This window comes from Crocodylus siamensis, chromosome 8, assembly GCF_052110815.1.
Source record: "Crocodylus siamensis isolate JL-2025a chromosome 8, ASM5211081v1, whole genome shotgun sequence".
NCBI classification, from domain to species: domain Eukaryota; kingdom Metazoa; phylum Chordata; order Crocodylia; family Crocodylidae; genus Crocodylus; species Crocodylus siamensis.
The window spans coordinates 69,180,148-69,200,732 of NC_143402.1; the positions used below are offsets into that span (position 1 = coordinate 69,180,148).

Genomic DNA, 20,585 nt, shown 5'->3' on the forward strand with positions numbered 1-20,585 from the left:
ATCTAAATTAGTTTTTGAAACTGGGTGCCACTCGGGGTGCCTTGGGTCCGAAAAGGTTGAGACCCCCCGTTGTAAAACTGGAAGGGGTAATCCCAGTGATCTAGCTAGTGTCTTCCTGAATAACAAGGCCAGAGAAAGTCACACAGTGATTTTCATGCTGAACGTTTGTTGAGCTTATCTATCAGGGCGTATCTATTAATTTAAGAACTTCACTAGATGCAGACCCCACTACTTCCCTTGGTAGGCTGTTTTAATGGTTATTTGCCTTTGTTGTTAAGACCTCTTCTTATGATATTGAACAGTATTTCAGAGGATTGGTCCCTTATCTTTATTGCAGGGTTTGATTGCCTTGGCAATGGTAGATTCATAGATATTTCGGGCTGGAAGGGACCTTGGAAGATTTGGTATTAATATCTATTCATCATTCCAATCTCTGGATTTCCCAGCATGTTTGGTTTTATCTGCCTGTTAGGTTGCAATTTGTACAGACTTTTTGTTTTTGTGGGTGATATGGTCTGAATTAAGCAAGTTATGAGGAGGTGGCGGTGAACAAAGTCGGGCAAACTGGCCAGAAGTAAATTTGGATTAGAAATTAAGAGAGTTTCAAGCTGTCAGAGCAGCCTTCTGGTAACAGCAGTTTGGGCAGCAAACCTAACTGGTTTGATGAGAGGGCCTGATTCCCTTATGAAAGGGAGTATATAATACGGTCGACTACAATAGGAGGCAACTAGATTGAGTGATCCAAGAGATTCCTTCTAGGTTGGTGGTTTTAGTGACTAACGGTGGTCTCAAGTTGTAGGCTTGCCGTCAAGACCATAGTTTGGCTCACGGCTTATATGAGAGAGATTTGAAATCTTTCCACCAAGTGATGAAAATGAGAAAGCAATGCACGGGTGGCTTTAATTTACACGCACTACAAGTACTTTTGTTGTCTAAGGTTACAAGGTAGCCACTCCTCTTCATCCTTTGCCCAGAAAATGTCGTTTCTCTTCTCTATGTTCTTTTAATGTAGCATATAGTAATTTTGAATGGGGTGGGGAAGAAAAGAAAGAGCAGCAACTGAACTGTGCAGAAAGACATGGAAATACTTTGATTTCAGACAGAGTGCTTTATAAAAGCAAATAAAAAATCATATCCGTGTTTTAGAGCTGCTTGGGGGAATTTTTTTTATAAACCTTTTTTTTTACTAGCAAAAATACCTATTCATCTAAACAGAAAGGTTTCATGGAGAAAGAGTCTATTTTGATCTTTTTTTCCCCCCAAACTGTCAAAGCAAAATGAAAATGTTCTTGCCTTCTAGGTCAGAATATTTGCATTTGTGGTTTGTTTGCTTGCTTTGAAATTTAGACAAATGATTTATTTTTTTTTAAATTCAAAGTAGGATTTGGTCAAAGTCAAAACAAGCCAAATAGTTTCAAAATGATCAGAAAGAAACGCCTTAAAAGACCCAACCCAAAATAATTCATGGATTTATTTTTGTTGTTGTTCCTATTCAAGGTATAAAACATTTTGGCAATTTCTAAGCCATTTGTAGAATGGCAAAGCCATTTCCTAGCTGGGTCTACCTGTTCTACAGTTAGAGAAAATGAAGCAAAGAGACCCGACTTAGCCTATGTCACACAACAAATCGGAGGCATAATGAAGATTTTTTTCCCCCAAAAAACCTTGTTTGTCTAATCTAATAAAAGATATCATCTCTACTACGAGTCCTGATTGAACTAAATCCAAGGCTTCTGGCTTTCAGCACACTGTGCAAAACACCAGTGTTCGGTTATCAGAATTTCACATGCTTTTTTATATGGTAAAGACTTATCAGCAGGACTGGGACAGGCGTGGCTGATTGCTCAGCTTCCTTGATAGCATGACACCAGTGTCTTTATAGCACTGTTCTTATCTCAGCTGGATGGAGAACTGGCTGCCTGGTTTCGTTCATCATATGTCATCTACTGCATCTGTGCATAAATGAGCTGGGTATGAAGTAACGGGCACCCCGCATACGTGAGAGCAATGGCCTCTTTGCAGTTGTTGGTTTGATGCCTGTACACTCACTGCAGTAAAACTCGGGTTATGTGCCGGACAATCCTGTACTGGGCAGAAAGATGGTGAAGGTGACCTGTTGGAGTTACATGGGGTAGTGGACAGATCACTGGGCTGGACCTTGGACATCCTATTCTGCATCCTGCCACTGTCCGTCTGGGTGACCCTGGCTGTCACCCCATGTCCAACTTCGTTACTTAGCTCTGTGGCTCAGTTTCCCCATCTGTAGAATGGGGGAGTGATGCTTCCCCATCTCACAAAGGCATCTGGAAGATGAAAACGTTAAATTTTGCACAGTGCCCTGACACTGTGGTGATGGGAGCGTGCAAATACCTTTGGGTGCCTGCACGTGAGTGTGAAGCAGACTCGATTAAGCAAGTGTGCTGGAGCATGGTAATTACTGTGCTCCAGCAGCCTCCCACATTTTGTGTATCAGCATCCCCGTGCTTCAAAATGGCGGAGGCGGTGCTTCGACTAAAGCTTATCGAACATGCGTTAGTTCAAGCACCTGTTGCTATTTTGAAGTGTGGGGACGCTGATGCGCAAGACGTTGCAGTGCTTTAATTAGAGGGGGTCTCGGAGCCAGTCTGATTAAAGCACCGCCCCTGGAGTATGTGTAAAAGTGCCCTTAGTTTAATAGAGAGGCCTGAGCAGCAGCTTTGTGTTTCAGTTAGAGGAAGGAAGAGAAAGAAGGCAAGAGATGGGCAAAAGGTAGATCATTTCAAATGAGAGAAAGCGACTCAAGTCATTTTGAAGATCAGATCCCAATTTCTCTCTTACTCAAGGCCCCAATTTAATCCGAGGTGCTCTGCTCCCCAGATTAACCTGTGATTTGGCATTTTGTCAAGTATTTCATTTTCTCAGCCTGCTTGGAGCACTGGTTAATCTTTTCTTTTCTTCCTCAGAGGCTCTTGAATGACTCAACTGCAAAAAAAAAAAAAAAAAGAAATAGCTGGCAGCAGTCTTGAAAATTAACAGTATCTCTGTTCTGGTCCTTGGCTTCACTCCCAGCACTGGGACGTGTGCTGCTTCCTCTTATCTGCAGGCCAGGCAACTGGCACCTGCTTTGAGTCGGCCAGCCCACGTAACTTCGTAGAGTTGAGACCTGTGGCATTTGCTCAGTCCATCCTCCCAGAAAACTCTTGTGGATCAAAGTGTCCCCTCCAACGTGGGCAGTTCCCCTCTGGTCCTGTACATGTTGTGTTCGTCCTTGTTTTCACGTTAAAGCAGCTTGTGGCAACTGAGTGGGCATAGCACAAAATTCACCGACATCTTTCTCAAAATGTCGGCACTAGTCTAAGCCAACGTGCATATAGTCGCCTTTTTTTAACAAAAATAAAATGTTGCTGGAGTACAATTTTATTTAAAACCCAAATACAGCTGTGATGTTTCCACTGTCGTATTGCACGTCAATCTAGATCCAACAGAGAGATCTAGTGGGGAAACGGGGCATCTTTTAGGGATGATTTTGGCTGAACTGCATATGCCCTGTGCCACTGTTCCCCTGTCTGTCAAATGATCATATATGACATGAGTGTTTAATGTTTGTAAAGCAATTTAGGGGCCTTGGATCCCTATATTTTCTGTGTTAACAGAAACCAGAAAGGGGTGTGGTTCATCTAAAAGCAATTAACATAATAGCTAAATTGTAATGAGCTCTGTTGCTGAGAAGGCTAAACGAGATAGTCACTGCCAGTCTTTTCAGGCTTAGTTATGGGAAGATATGATGCGCTAAGGTCAAGTGTGTTACCCAGCTCTTGAATACAATTAAAAACAATTATATACTCAAGCCCAGATCCACTGTGGGTCTGTGTCTCAGATGCAATCACAATGAGTATAGTACAAATACACGGTTGGATCTGGACTAATTTGTGCCCGTCGGCGTCCTTTTATGTGCAGCCAGCAGAGCAGACTAATGTGTAATTTCGCATCTGCCTAGAAGAAAAGATTTCAGATTTGAGAGCAAAATATGTCACAAAGAAACATGCCAGGACATGAGGGCTTGTGACAGTCCCTGCATAACCGTGGCAATTAATGGAGCCTGCGGAGTTGACAGAGCTTCTATATAGATAGGGGTTTTGTTAAGTGATGGCTATGATCTGCTCGGGTGCTGCTGTTTGTGTTTTGTCAGGAAAATCAGCAAGTGCCACTCCTGTCTGACCAGCATATTGGAATTTACAGTCTGCTAGGACTTTTAAACTACAGCGTATAGTAATGAATTTGACTCCACCTTTGATAATCTAACCCAATTTTCAGAGCAAGAGATCTGGAGCAGTTCTAGTATAATGTCGGCCACTTGTTCCTTAGTAAGGCTGTGCGAAGCTTCGGGTGCTGGTTCAATTCGGCCCGATCCGGTGGCTGAATCTAAACACCCGAATCGAATCAGGGGACCCATAAAAAGGTCCGAATCGATTCGAAGCTCTCCAACTCTTCAGAAAAGAGCTTTGACAGTTTGGGCAGTGCCCGGTGGCTGCAGCAGGGAGCTGGAGCTGGACTCTGAGCTGGTAAGTAGGGGTGGGGGAGAAGGGAGGAGGGGACCATGGGGGGACCCCTGCCCTCCCCCATCCTCTGCCTGCTCCCCCAGCCCCCCATAGCTGTCCCTGCCTGCCCCAGCTCCTGGTGCTTTAAAAAAAAAGCCCCTACTCACCGGGCATTGCTGGGTGGGGGGTGATCCCTGCTGCCCCCCACTGCCCCATGCTTCATGGGGGGCTCTACCATGAGCCCCCCAAACCCTCCCTTTCTCTCCCAGCCCCCCCCCCCAACAGTTGCCCCATCCACCCCGGCTCTGGCCCTTTACAAACAAAAACAAGAACCCCCGCCCCCGGAGACTCGCCGCTCCTGCAGCAGCCTTGGGGCTTCGGCATGTTGTGGAAGAGCCCCCCACATGGCACAGGGCAGCGCGGGGCAGTGGGGATCACGCCCCGCTGGCAGGAACTGGTGAGTTCAGGGTTTTTCTTGGTTTTTTTCCTTAAAGGGCCAGATCTGGGCTGGGCGGGGCACCCATGGGGGGGCTGGGACAGTGGGGAGGGGGTTTGGGGGGCAGATGCAGAGCCTCCCACACAGCGTGGGGCAGTGGGGGGCAGCGGGGATCGCCCCCCCACCCACCCAGCAGCACCTGCTGAGTTGGGGCCTTTTCTTTCATAGATTCATAGATGTTAGGGTTGGAAAGGACCTCAGTAGATCATCGAGTCCGACCCCTGCATAGGCAGGAAAGAGCTGGGGTGGGCAGCGGGGCAGCCATTGAGGGGCTGGGCCTGGCTGATTCAGAGATTCAGCTGAATTGATTCGGGACAGCGATACACATCGCCAGATCGAATTGTTGTCCCCCAAATCGGCCGAATCCAAATCCAAAGCGAACACTAGGTGCTTCACACAGGCCTATTCCTTAGCTCCAGGGAGCCCCAGGCTTTCTCAGGGTCCAGATGGTCGATAAAAGTATTAGCAGGAGAAGGGGCCCAGCCAGAAAATGTCTAGAAAGTGTCTACTTAATGGGAGAGGCTTTGTGTTGCCTATTGAGATCAACAGACCTACTCCCCTTTCTTCCTCCCGTTTTCTCCGAGTAGGGGTAGTAGTCCCAAAGCCCCAGAAGAACCCTATGAATGCTTTCCTGGGGAAAGGGAGAGGATCTGGTGCTGGGAATGTGCAGTAGAAGGAGTAAGGATAGTGTCTCAGGAAAGAGGGAGAGAGAGACGTGGTCCCAGGACTGTCTGACTTCTAATTGAGGCTTAAAAATCATCAGGGAGATTGGTTTTCATTGTGAAACTTGGAGCTAAGTGAGTGCCTTCAGCTTTTAAGAGGGCATAAAACCCAGCCAAAACATTGATCTTTTTAGCTTAAGTGAGGGGGTGTAAAACCCTGAGCAGCCAGAACTTATGAGTTCTATAAATTTTGCCTGTATCTGCAATGAAATGTGGAGTCATTTTAGGACCACGTGGACATAACAATCATGGCATTGTTCATTACATCACTACAGCTAAAACCATAAAGCATTTCACGTCACTTGTGCTCCTCATTAGATTCAGAGTATTTTATTACTGGAGACTTTCTTCTGTTCCATATACTTGATTGCAGTGTATTCAGATTCAGTTAAGAAACCCTGGGGGTTTAAAAATAAAGGTGTAAAGTGCTTTGCAAGACCTATGGAACCAAGATCTTTCATTTTCTTAATATGCTACAGCTATGTTTAACTCCTGGCTATAAATCTCTCCCTTCCTGGCTAATGCTATAGCTTGTATGCAATCACTCCATACTTGTCTGAGCGAAAGTGTGTGTTTGTGTGTAGCAGTAACAGCAGCCAGACATCTTAGGAGATGCATTTTATATAAATAATGTGTTACAGTTGTTAGTGTATGATCCAGGGGCAACAATCAACACCATAAAACCCACATTATTGACTGCTGTTTCAAATGCCTATGCATACTCTACAAAGTGTTTTTATTAAAATATATTGGGGAAGAAAAGAACGAATTCATAATCTGTCTTCGAATGATAAGCCATTTTTAGTCTGAAAAGTAACTTTTTTTTAGCCATTTCCAAATTTTTTGAGAAATGCTTTTCTTTTCTTTCTTCTTCTTCTTTTTTTTTTTTTTCCAAATGTAGTTTTGAAATCTAAGACCTTCAAATCTGGTTCCATTTTCTTATTTTCACTGCTCTTCTATGAGACTGAACAGGGCCATCCAGGGGTTTTCACCATTTTATCAATTATTGTTTCCTTTTTTATTTTTCCTTTTCCTCCCACCCCACAAGGAACCCTTTAGTTCATATTGTATACACATTACTGGCTGCACAATTTTTTTTCCCCCCCAAAAATGTCCTTTTACAGAAAAAAACAAAGTTTCCCATCATTTAAATATTTAGAACACCTAATATTTAAAAATATTTAGGTCTCCATTTTGCAGTTACTGTTGTTTTTCTAAGCATTTTCAAGTTGAAAAGTAAGTACCAAGGAATATGGTATTCCCTCCCCCCCCTCCCCCCCCTAAAACCCCCAAAATAGTACATAGGGCTCAGATGTAGGTAGACATTGAAATGTCCATGTAGATTTGGGTCCAGTGACTTAGGAATCTGAGTCCTACTGACTTTCAATAAGGCTTGGGTTCCTTAGTCTCTTAGGTGCAGCTGAAAGCTTACCCGTTATTATGGTTTTGCAGATTAAACCCCAAAATACTTGGTGATCCTACTTTATGAGGCCACATTTTGGCCCGTTAGTATGGATTTGATGCTTTTGATCGAGATGAGGGCCCCAGCTGAATGAGGGCTGGAGAGTTGGACTCTGAAAGTTGTATCTTCTATTCCAGAGCTGGTCAGCTTCTAAGTAATGGGGGGCCACATACCATGTGGGCCAAGGGATCCTGGCTACACCATGCCCACCAGCACCTACTAGACTCCTGGCAGCCCTGGGTAAACTTTTAGTATCAGGCCGCCCTTTGCCAGAGATAATGATGATGGTGATGATAATAATAATATTAAAAATTACTATTCCTGGGTCCCCTTTCTGTCTGGGCTGCGGGCGGCTGCCCGCTTCACCCATGTCTGTGTCCGGCCCTGGTGCTCACATGGGTGCCCTCCCTGCTGTATGATACCCCCTTAGCCCTCACTCCCAGCTCCCTGGCTGGCTACAACCTCCCCCCAGCCCCTGGCCATGGCCTGTGCCACCCTTATTCCTACCCCTGTAGCAGGGAAGGAGCCTGTGGCCTCTGGTAGAGCCCAGGGGCTGCAAATCATGTCCTCATGAGCTGCGGGCAGCCTTCAGGCTGTGACTTGGTGAGCCCTGTTCTGTTTTATCAGGAAGAGACAGCAATAAATTAATTTCTGTGCATAAAAACAAATGTGGTGGAGAAAGTACTGTGCAAGACAACGGGAACCAAAACAGTGTTAAAGAAGAATGTCAAGATAATTGATTTTTAAGTAACTACTTAGGTTCAGAAACATCAGTTCTCGTTCCGGCTAGGTTTTGGTGGAGGTTATGCCTGGACACTTAAAACCATTTAATAACCGTGCCATTCACGCTGCTGGTTCATGTTGCACAAGAGATATGACATGCATGCAAGCGGTTTGCTCAGCAAGAGAACAACGTGACTTGTGTGTAGGGTACTTCCGCTTTTTGCTTTTTCCACGATAAGATTATCAGTCTGACAGACCCCATATTTCCCTTCCTCCACTTTGCCTGCATCAGAACATGTTCAGCCAAGGCAAAAGAAATTAGTGTAAAGGTCGCACAGGTGGGGGAGGGTTCGTTTTCTAAGGTGTGATATGCCACAGGCTCTTTCTCTCATCTCCATGATTTCGGTCATGGTGTGGAGCAGTTGTTTTCATCCCTCAGTCTTTTTTTTTTCTGTTCAGATGATCCAGCCTCCACCACTTTTCTCAGTTGAAGGATGTTGGAAGTCTTTTAACTGAAGAACCCCTCCTTTTGATTGCCTCATTGAAGCACAGCAACTTGCTCACTTGCCCTGATGCTCTGAGTAGGAGGAGGCCTGCGTAAGGCAAGGGACAGAGCTCTTCTTTCTTTGCCCTCTATAACATTGATAATTTTTCTGAAGTCACTTTGGGCTTGACTCTAGAAACAGTTACCCCAGCTCCCTTCACTTATACCCCTGTTTTTGATGAATGAGATATCGTCTTAATTCAGTCAGACCGTACTGCCCCCTGTCCAAGGCGGTGACATCCTCATAGATGATAGATCTATTCGTGGTTATTGAACAGATTGAATTAGAGCTGTTTCCACAAGCATCTCTAAATTGATGACGGTGGATGCCAGGGAAAATATTGAATAGGGGATAGATCACTCTAGAGAGTCTGGTTCAGTGCTTTCCTTCCTATAGCATCTATACTGTCAGAAACAGGATCCTGAGCTAGATGGACCATTGGTCTGACCCAGTGTGGCACTTCTTACCTTCTTATCCTGCGAGTCAAGTCATGATATTGCTAAGTGACGTAGGTGTACTTGCAGTTTATCCTCTTGCAGTCAGCCAGATTACATCCTTAGCTGCACACATGTGTGCAGTGTTGCTGGCCCTTGTAATTCTGTCACATGGCTTGCGACACTTGATGCATTTTGTAAAGCCACAGCTCCGAGAATCATGTGGTTGTAGCAGTATCTCATGTCTGTCTTTTTTTCTTAAATGGTTTCATCCCTCAGAATTGTAAGTAAATACTTTGAAACTTAAAGCACACCAAGCCTAAATGCTCAGGTGCTACAAGGCAAAGGAAAAACAACCACAAATTTACTGTTGCAGTTTCAAAATCCTGGTTTGTGAAAGTCAGTCTGATTTTTGTAGCCCTGATGCGTGACTTTTACTGCATGGGATTGGCAGTGCTGCGTGAGCATGCACACATGAGAGAGGGAGACATACTACTGATGGAGCCCTGTGACTATATCCAAAGGCAGAATATGGTTTAGAGTTTTGTCTAGCAGATTAAGTTGAGTAAGGTCAGTTGAACACTAAAATAAACCATGAAAGAAATCCTAAAGTTTTCACTCTGTGGAATGAAAACGCATTGTTCTCAACAATGCCCTTCACGAGCACGCCGAACAAACATTGCAGTGTATTTTATAAATGAAAAAAAAAAAATGTCAACCCGAGCCATGTGTGTTTTGTAGTAATCTAAGCTCTCCTTTCCTCCATCCCACCTTTGACAAGCAAAGTTGCCAGGATACAGTTGCAAGCAATAGATAATGCCATTACCCTTGCCCTAGCAAGGCTTTCATTTATGGAGTTAGGTGGAGGAAATGGGTTGGGCTGCTGTCATCTCGCAATCAATGAAGCATGTTGTCTCTTCTCTGTATAAGGGTGACGTGCTTTTCAGGCATGGGCATGCTTTTGTTCTAAAAATGCCCGAGGGTTTCTGGACCTCAGTGGCTCACTAGCAGTCCTGGGCAGGTGTTAATTTTTTGCATTACCATTCATATTATGGAAGTGCCTGAAGGGTCCTCCCTGCAACATACATATCTATGGATGGGTTGATAAGACAGTCCCTGCCCAGAAGAGCTCACAGCCTAAATAGGTCAGATGAAAGGTGAAGGAAAGAAAGCGTTACAGCCCTTACTTTGCAGATGGAGAAGTGAGAGGTGGTTAGGAGTGGTCTGGGATCCAGACAGGAGCTCAACACCCGTCTCCGTGCCATGGTGAGGAGGGAGGATACAGGATGGAGAGAGGAGCTGTTATCAAAATTGAATTCAGTAAAAATATTGCCCGAATTTGGAGTGAACTTTGTTAGCAAAATACTGGCCTATCTCTAAGGGGAAGCATATGGTGGCGAGGTGTCTTTTCAGCACTTACTGTCAGGATACAGGTTTCCCTCACTTCATGCTGTACGTGTGTTCCTGGAAAACCGCGTAACTCGAATTCACATAAAGGGACCCCACTTTTACAATGTAACAAATAGGGGTATGTTCCAAGACCTCGACTGTACTGACTCCCAGACCCATTTCTACCACTTTTACGAGTTTGGTAATCACTACCAGCAAACAATGCACGCTAGCCCAGGGAGAGGGGTAGGAGACGCCTTGCGGGACGCCTTGAAGCCATAATGGGGATGGCAGCTACAGAGACATGTCGCATACAACAAGCACGGGGCACAGATCCACACGGGAGGCTATATTTTGGTGCCCATCACTCCCACAGTGCACCGCCCAAAGCCGCTGAGTGCAGGCTTCCACCACACCGATCGCGTACTAGTGAATATGCATATAACGTATTTTTGGTATAAAAAGGGTAATTTCATAAGAGCGAATTCACACATACAGAACCCACATAAAGCGAGGGAAACCTGTAAATTCTTTTTCTTTTTTTTTTCATGGATGCTTCAACAAGATCTGTTATGGTCTGTAACTTGCCTACGGAGCTATGGATTCATTACCTCTGTTTACCAACTTCCGTCTCCTCTCCTTTCTTCCTTGGTTTTCTCCCTCTGCTACCACAGTCACTTTTACCTTAAGTAGCTCAGTAAAGAGCAATAAAGAAGAGTCAACAGAATGGCACATATTAACCTTGTCTGTTGTGCGAATATTAGGTACCGGCATGATTTTACCATTAGGATGCCAGCGTTTGTATAGCAACCGATTTTGCAGGAGCCTGAAGTTGTGTTTCCCTTTGGTTCCCATGCTTTGGTACTCCAGTACTTTCTTGAAAAAGCGAGAGAAAAAAATTGTACTAAGGAATTAATATATTGAAAATAATTTCCCAAATTCCCAACGAGAATCATTAGGCTCCCCCTACATCAGGCTTACAGGAATTGCAGTCGGACATTAAGGCAGCAGCATCCACATCGTGACCAAAGGTAGTACGAAGGATTCCTGTTTAAAACGCATTAACCTCATTCCTTTCTCCCGTGTTGTCATCCAGATAAGATTTAAAGCAGAGAACAAGACCACAGCTTGTCTTTCTCAGGTTCCTTCAGAGCAGTGAGTAGGGGGGTTGCATTGTGTGCTGGCTTTTTTTGCACCTGGCTTTAAGCTAATGGCTCGTTCTCCTAAGGGACCCTATGTGAATAGCTCAGTGTGGATCAAACTGAACTGCTGTTTACATTACAGGCATGTCAAAATGCAGAAGTGACCTTTCAATAGGTACTTTCTTTTGGAAAGGGGAAAGGAAGCTAGGGAAGTTTGATGTGCTGTAGCAGGCGAATGCTGCCTGGGGCACATCTCTGTAAGGGGGGAACACATGGCCCGTTGTTCTGCAAGATCAGTGGGTGATGTGTCATCCGGTGAAGTAGGTCACCAGTGCTGGGACAACAACAGTGCTGATCCACTTCATTGGGCGACATCTATTTCTAGCTTCAGTCTATCTAAATTCAATGAATCGACCGTCTGTCTCTAGTAGGACCAACCAAAACACCAAGTCCAAACATCCCTGGGCTCAAAGGTTCCCATCCTGGGCATTGTGGGTCAGAGTCAAACTCTGGCTGGGTTGTTTGAGCCTGCTATCAGCTCTGTAGAACAGGGTTTAGGACACGGGAGGGTAGAGACAAAGGATGTGGCCATTTGAGAGATGCAGTGCAAGACCTTCTTTGCAATCATATGCATCTCATTACTTTAACCACAGCAAAATCTTCTTATATTTCTGCTGAGTTATGATAGACGGGGTAAGTTGAAGTGTGCCTCAGAATGAATCATTGGGGCAGATGTTGGAATTTACATCATGAGTATAGCAGATTCTGATTCATTTTAAAGTGTAACAATCCTCCCTGAAAATTGCTACGCTCTATAAAAGACCAGAAAAGTCGCCCCGTGCTCCAGGTTCCCTTGTTGTGAAGTTCATAGCTATAAGATTAATGTTTTACTGAGTCAAGACAAACTAGGTGATCTACATGCATACTCCTTGCCAATGCATTTCAGGAATTTAGGACCACCGTGTCTTTCAGTGGGCCTCTCCTGTGTTTCAAGTCGAGTTGGCTGGAATTGGTTTTTCTTTTTGGTGACATAGTTTCTTGGCAGTAAATGGTAATGTATGAAGATTGAAAATTTTCCCAGAAACATATTTTTTCAAGTAAACTTAAAACTTGTCAGCATGGTTAATCAGGTGCAGAATAGCACATGCCCCCCAAAATAGCCAGTGGCCCAATCAGCAGGGCCATTTGAGACCCAGGTCCAAGATGTTGCACCAGATCAGATGAGCAGAGACCTGTGTCTCCCACCTCCTACATGAGTGTCTTTGATACCCATCCCGCTGGCTTTGAGGGAGGGTGGACATCTCCTACCTCCTACATGAGTGTCTTTGATACCCGTCCCGTTGGCTTTGAGGGAGTGTGAGCATCTCATTCGTGTTTCTTCATAACAATGCGAGAGTCTTATTTTCTTCTCCATGGCAATTAAAACCAATCTGAAAATCCTGAAATTGGTGAAAAACAGAATGCTTTTCTGAACAGCCCTGTTCAGCAGTGTATTTGCTTTTGCCGCATTTAAGCAAGTTAATGGCCCTGAGCAATCTGCACCTTGAAGGCAATCTTTGGATAAGCTTCTGGTAGATCCTAGGGAAACCCATTTCTGTATGTTTTGGCATAATCATATACATAAAAAGAGTTAAGTTTAGGGGCCCAGCATTTTCCTTTATATAGTCTACAAGAAATGTCCTTCTAATTCTCCTCGCTCTTCTCTAGCTTCTTCCCCTCTGGGCTTTCTCCAACAGGAAGACTTAACAGGCAGGTGAAGAATACACATGCCCAATTACAAACAAAATCCTGTTTAAATAGGAAAGAAGGATCTTGCTTAAAATAACTTTAATAGACTACTTCCTGCGTTCAAACAGAAGTGTCCCTTTGGACGGGCATCTCATGTTCCAGCCAGGCTGGGTGAAGGGAAACGTGAAATTTGGAGCTCTGACCAGGCTCGTTTAGGAGCCAGACAGCGTTAACAGTACTGAGTGTTGCTACTGTCCTCCGAGCGGCAGTGAATATTCCCACAGAAAGGTGAAGCGTGAGAGATCAGTGTATAGCGGGGTGTGTGGGTGGTTTTTTTTAATTTTGTTTGTGGTTTTTTAATTGGGTCATACTGTAACGACATAATTGTCGTTGCTTGGTTTATTATGCCGGCTTTATACACGACAGAGATTGCCTCTAGGGATAGGCAAACCGGTTTGGGTGAAATAGGAATCCTGCTCCCTCATCCCTACCAAACTTTTGTCTAATACTGTACAGTACTTCAAACTGGGCTTTTTTCCTCAGTTGGCCAAATAGAAACATTGGCTCCGAAGGGTACAACTCAGTCCAAGTCACCGGGCTTTGGGCCACTTCACACCGCTTCTGGGTTTCCCTGCCATCTGCCTATCATCTTTGCAAAAGCTGCAGTATCAAGCCGTAGGAATGCCAGCCAGAAATGTGTCTGGTCTAGTAGCTGTTATTCAAAGGAACTATTTCATATGCTACATGGCCTGATGAAATACAGCATGTCTCTGCTAGTTCCTTACCATAGTGATCGTTTGGTTATTCTAAGCTAGTGATTTTCAACAGGGGTGACGTGAAATCCTTTTAAGGTGCCGCAGGGTGCCACACAATACTAGCATTATTAGTATGCAGTTACACATTATTCATAATATAAATGCAGCGATTTCACATAGACATCCACAGCATCCAAAGCATTCTTTCCTGTTGTCATCTTCCTGAGTTCCTTACAACAAAAGAGTTGCTCTTTTATTTTCCCATAGTCAAAAAGTGAGTAAAAGCTAAGAGCTGGCATTTTCCAAGACAATTCAAGCCTAAAAAGTTTGGGAACTACTGCTCTAAGCCTTATGAGCTGATTGCAACTGCTTCATTCAAACAGCAGCTGTTGCCTTCTGAATTTCTATAGAGTTCTGGGGGGGTTTTTCATTTGGAAGAAAATGTAGCAGTAGACCCAAGAAACGCTTTTGAAGAAGATAGCTTCTGGAAGAGTTACAAATTTACCGGGGTTAATTTAATTGTGCAACCCTAATTATGTTGGTAACCAACAACCCAAAAAGCGGAGAAAGAATCAGACAGGTGTATGTGACTTACACATAGGTAGATCTTAATTTTATCAGCTCCAAGTTAAGATCAGACCACTTGGTCATTTTTATATCTTAGTTCTAACATAAAAAATAGTCAGCTCCGCTGCCCGCTTGTGGGGTCTGAATTTCCAGACCGTGTTTGTAGCCAGTAACTATAAACTGCAAAATAAGACTTGCAACATCTGGGATCGCAGATGGAGAATGTAGTTTGAAATGTTTACGAGGAAGCACATTCTCCTTCCCTGTAAACTGTGCTCACTTGCTTTGGCTTTGTTTAAAATAAACTGAATTATCATTCCATGGTTATGAATAAGAAGGTCAGGATTTTGCTCATCAGTTCAGCCTCTGCCCAGATACTCAGACCAACAGTTGGCTGGTTTAAACCTGATGATCTCCCTTGGTGCGGATCAGTCTTGTCAGATAAGTTCTCAAATTTAGGATTTCACTGTGATGGTCCTGTAAAAGGTATTTTGCAGCCTGGGTGTAATATGAATACTGTAGTAAATGCTGGTACGCCATTAGCTGCAAGTTCTGATGGCTTTTGAATAAAGCTAAGCCAATATGAAAACTTGAAAATGTGATAATTTGTGCAATACAATATGTAAATGCAGTTCTAAGGTATGAAGACAGAAGTAACTATTGCAGTACGCAGGTTGGGCTCTACTAAGTAAAAAATATTGGTTGGGGTTACACAGTACTTGTAACTACTATTCTTAACCTTCATCTTGGAACAGGTATTACAGAATCTTGAACGTGTCCCTTTTGAAAAGCCCTTAGGGTCCTTGCTTACCCTAGCAGTATCTGGAAGCAGTTTCTTTAAACATCTGTTGAGGTCAAGAAATTCCCCACTAAAATTTTCTTACTATGTCTTTTCTGCAGGATTCAAACATTACAGTGCAAACTGATAATCCAGACCTAACACCATGTTTTCAGAATACCGTCCTTGCTTGGATCCCCAGTATTTACCTCTGGACGGCCTTCCCTTTTTATATCCTTTATCTGAAACACTACAAGAGAGGATACATCGTACTGTCTGTGTTGAGCAGGTTCAAGACGGTAGGATCTTTCTGCAACTCTCTGCAAAACTCTGTGCCTTTGGAGGGGGAGGGGGTTCACATATCTGCATGGAAGCAAAGAAATGCAAATTGAAGGCGAACTGCAAGTAAAGGGGAACCGGGTATGGAAATTCCTTGATATTCTGTAGATTATGGTTTTAAGAGCTTTACAGTGTTTGATAACAAGGAGAATCTTTTCACCAGGTGCCTAAATTCTGGTGAAAAGAATTCAGCCTGAAAGCATAAGGCTTGATGCTTACCAACCCACTTGTTCATGGGCCTGTGTAAATGCCGTGTCCCTTATGTCTCCTGTTGGTTTTTTTTGATCTAGGTATATGCCCTACCAAGGTAACCTAGCAAATATGGTTCTAAATTGTCCCTTCTTGATCCTCATCATCATTTTCCCCTTATTTTACGTATACACACAATTAAGAAATGAATACTTCGGTAGTAAACGGGAAGGTTGACACAAGAGCTAAGCAGATGGCTAGGAAGCTGGACAGGCATCTTTTGCTTCGCGTTCCACATGACCTAATCAGTTAATTAGATGGATTATAAAGAAATACTTTGCATAGATACTGAACACTGAGGCATCAGGAAGCTTTGCCAGGGATGTAACAAGCCTTGGTTTGTTTGCCACCACCATAAATTTTGACCTTTCTTCCCTCAAACTTACATTCAGATGTGATGCACCAAATGAAGGGAGTGAACAAAAGGAGGGGAAGGGGGAGAGGGTTACAATGAAGAGAGTAAGCCTAGTACAGATTACAGCTACATAAGCAATATTAATGCCCTTCAGGTTGGGATTGCGTGCTTGAAGACTTCTGCAGTGTTGCCAACCCCAAGTATTGGACGATTCTAAATCAGCCTACCCCAAATCCTGAGATTGGTTTAAAACCCGTGAGGCTTTATTTTTAAAAATCTTAGTACCTTTATGATTTATTTCAGTTGCTGTGTGATTTTTGAGCCTTCTGGATGCCCTTAGGTATTGTATTTTAAACAGTTCAAAGCTTTCCCCCACAACCATGAGGATTAAAACCATTTTTTTTAATGAATGTTGACATTCTCACACATTTCTCTGCTCCAGGATTTTAAGACAACTGCCAAATTTCAGGAAACCCATGATAAAATTGCACGCTTTGGCAATGCTGTCCCAGAGACTTGAGAGTGTGGCCTGATGTGAACCACAAGAACACACCTAGTCTACAGGATACAGTTCACTTTGCTAGAAGGAGACTTGCTTCAGACCATATAGTCCTCATTTAATCTCTACATTGAGGCTATCATTGGCACATGGCCGTCACATTAAGGCCACTTCTCAGAAGTGACTTTTACTTTATGGGTGCAATCACAGTTGGGGACTTTCCAAGTTATTTTTCAGGTCTGTTTATAATTAGCAATGACACAGAGATCTGTCCCAGTTTCGGGTACTTTCTGAACATTTTCTAATTCCCATTATATCCCTAAAAGGTATTGACGTGTCATTATTATCCTCATTGCCCAAACAATAGGAGGGAAAGTTAAAAGCTTGTCCAGTGCCACATTAAAAGCTTGGACAGGGAAATGGAGTCAATCCAAGGGTCAACTTCTGGCCTCCCTGTCCAGAGTATGCATCACTAGATGCATCTCTTTCAAATCAATATCCAGCCATTTCTAATTAATTGGAGTCTGTCTGCAGAAAACAGATAGCTGTTAGTCTTAACCCTGATCACATTTATCACCCCTACAAAAATAAATGAAGCAAGATCCTCAGCTAGTGACTGTTGCAGCAGTTCCATTGATACTAGGATCCCCACCTGGTTTACATCAGCTTTTCACAGCTCAAGTGTAGGGTGCTGCAAACCCTGTTTCTGCATATGTAGAGGGAATGAATCAAATGCCTTTCCCATTTAACACTACTTTTCTTTTAGTTTTTAGGTGTTCTGCTTTGGTGCGTCTGCTGGGCGGATTTGTTCTATTCTTTTCATGAACTCCTGCAAAGCAGAACTCCACACCCCGTCTATTTTGTAACTCCCCTAATTCTTGGCATCACAATGGTAGGTATCGGTTTCCAATTAGTAATAGTAATTAACAACCATACTGTTCACTGGGACAAAATAAGCACCAGTAAATGAATGGGGTAGGAGTCATATATTGTGTTCTGCTTTAAACCGGAGAATCCTGTGAATCAGGACAGCCCCTTGCATTGGCCCTATTTTGGCAATGTTGGGAGAAAGCAGAAGGACTGAATGAACTTGAAAAATGAATTGCTCTCCCAGCCCTGGAGCTGATCTCTTTCTCATGGGTTTGACATGGTAGGAAGATGTTGGTGCAGGGAGCAGAGGTGCTGGTTTTGTCTGCTGCCATGTAGCTTTGTAGCTGATACATGAAGCGCTGGCAGAACAATCAGTCTGGCACATTTCAGCATCATTAATTATTCTCTCTAATTAAAAATAGCCTTGTTAAACCTAAAATGCTAATATTTCAGTTGGGCATGAAAAATATGGGTTTCTCTAGAAAGCCTTAAGTGTAGGCTATCTCCACCTCAATGAGCCCTGAAGCTGTCAGGTTAAAACCTTGCAATGGAAGGGATTGTTCTGCATCACAGATTTGCTAATGAAAAATGTTGCTGCTCTGCCCTAACTGTGGTTCTTGTTTGGAGAGAAGCAATTTGTGTTTTATGTTAGGTTGGTCTTGACCTCATCTGAGCTGGGCAATAATGTACCAAAGCTTGTGCTTTGTTGCACACCGTATCAGGCTGCGTCAGACTGGACAGCCCAAATTAGGCACGTTTTTAACTGGGCAGAAACCAAATTCCTGTTGCTTAAGGTCTCATAGTGGCTTCAGGTCTCAAACTGGCTTTGAGTTGTGCACCAAAAGGTGAAACATTGATTCATTAAGCTTTTAATTCCCCGTGGAAAATTAAAAACGCAACAAATTTTGATTTACCTGCCTACAGGAGAGAAGTGACCTGGTGTGGAGAGTTTAAAACCTGTATCCCTAATAATCACAGCAGTTCCTGAGCGCAGACACGATAACCTGTAGTTTAAAAGTAGAAACAAAGCTCAAAAACCAAGGGCTCTGAAGACAAGGAGAACAATTTATTCCTTAAGGACACTCTTGGCAAAAGAAAGTTTTGCCTTTTGACTTTCATTGAAACGAGCTGGGTTTTTACAGTCATAGTTTGCAGTTAAGTTTGTAGTGGAGGCTCTGCCATGACAATGGTGATGCAGCTGCTAGGTCTTCTTATGGGCACACAGTGAAAGAGCAACTAGGGAGAGCCGTGAGATGTGTATTCATGCATTTCCACATTTACTCTTTGCAGTTGTTAGCTGCGATCCTCATTCAGTACGAACGACTGCGTGGAGTACAGTCCTCTGGCATACTCATTGTGTTCTGGTTTCTATCTATCCTCTGTGCTCTGGGTCCCTTCCGATCGAAAATCATGACTGCAACGACACAGGTAAGCAAGTGATTCTAGGGGAGTCTAGGGAAGTGTCTCTTGGCTTGGGAGAAGGAGTCACCTGGGTCAGACTGAGATCTCAATATGAATTTTGCCAGAGAAGAAAGGGAAGTTTGGTGTTAGTACCTTGATTCAGTCTCTAAATTAGAGGGAGTGTGTTGCTTTACATCAGTATAATCCAGTGGGGATGTTTAAGTGATGTCCCGCTGGAGGCTACGTTGGCAGGAATTTGAGTGCTGCAGCAAGTTCATACGTAGTGCACAGTGTGCAGCAATGTCTGCCTTTTAAAAGAGACTGAGTAATGAGCAAAGAAATTAATCTAGGCTTCAAGTTGTCCTCCTGAGTCTGAACAGTTTGGCTGCCTTGCACAACTCTATAAAATCCTTGATGCGGGAACAGGCTTTTGACTCCTACAGCGGCTTTTACCAGAAAGCCCAAAGTTAATAGAAGAAAAACAAAGCTTGGCTGTTACGATTCCCATTTTACACACAGAGTTGGTTCTGTCACGGTGAGGGAGGGATTGCCAGATCCCTTATCAATTCCCATGTCACAAATAAATAAATTGTATTGCTTCAGTGATCAGGTCATCTCAGGCCTGGTGAGAAGAGTATTTTTAAAAGGTTCGTGAGTGCTATTTTTGCCTTGTAGACATATAGCAAATAATTTGATTATTTTTAATAATAATAATCCTAGTTGGTTATTACTGTTATTATTACTCTCTCAGTAGGAGAGATCTTGATATGGTAAAGTGCATGAAGCACTCCAGTAGAGATTGAATTAAACTGTAAATGGCAGTCTGTGCAATATTCATTTAGACTATTCAATTTGAAAAGTACAGTAACAATGAATTTCCTCTGCCACCTCCCACCATTCACCTGGGTGGATACAATTCTGTTTTAATTTAAAAAAAAAGACGGTCAAAAAAGTAAAAATACTGAGTTAGATCATGATGGAAGAGTATTGGTGACAAATTCTTTAGCAAAACTAAATGTGAAGCTTGGGTACCCTGTAGACATGGAGCTTTAAAACAAAACCCTGGACAACATCTCTTCCACTGGTCTTGCAGTTGCCAAGGGCTAGAAGCCCCCTCATCCTGACATTTAATGATTAGGCTTTTTGTATGGACAGTGAGAACATCCAGCATTATGTTAGGCAGGATTTTAAAAAACTCTTTAAAGCAGTGGTTCTTGAGTTCCCGTAGCCAACAGAGCACTGCTAACTGTCAACATCTCTGGCAGTCAACCGTGCACTGTAATCAAACTTTTAATCAACAGGGTGGTGGAGAGGACCCAGTGTTATCTGCCGGCCACAGTTTTGGGAATCAGTGATATCAGATATCAGCCTTCCCACTCAACTTCTGGGGGTTGGCAAGAAAATGACAGCAAATGATAATGTAATTGTCCAACACACAGTTCCTTGCATCTTCCTCCGAAAGCACCTGGCACTGCACATTGCTAGAGACAGGAGGCAGGACTTGATGGATCTGGTGTGGGATGGTGCAGCCGTCCTGTGTTTCTGCATTAAAGACATGACCCTGCAAGCATCTTGGGGAACCCCTAAGGATCATGAAAGCAGCCGTATGCAGAA

At 43.5% G+C, this 20,585-nt stretch overlaps 1 protein-coding gene across 5 annotated transcripts in view; it reads left to right on the forward strand.

The window, feature by feature from the left end:
- The window catches only part of LOC149858996 (ATP-binding cassette sub-family C member 3-like), a 345,108-nt gene that overhangs the window by 284,011 nt on the left and 40,512 nt on the right, over positions 1-20,585 (forward strand). For all 5 annotated transcript variants that reach the window (XM_090061603.1, XM_090061602.1, XM_090061604.1 and 2 more), the window contains 3 exons: positions 15,381-15,557; positions 17,467-17,592; positions 18,861-18,998. In XM_090061603.1, coding sequence (XP_089917729.1) covers positions 15,381-15,557; positions 17,467-17,592; positions 18,861-18,998 — 441 coding nt within the window. The remainder of the gene's footprint in view (positions 1-15,380; positions 15,558-17,466; positions 17,593-18,860; positions 18,999-20,585) is intronic.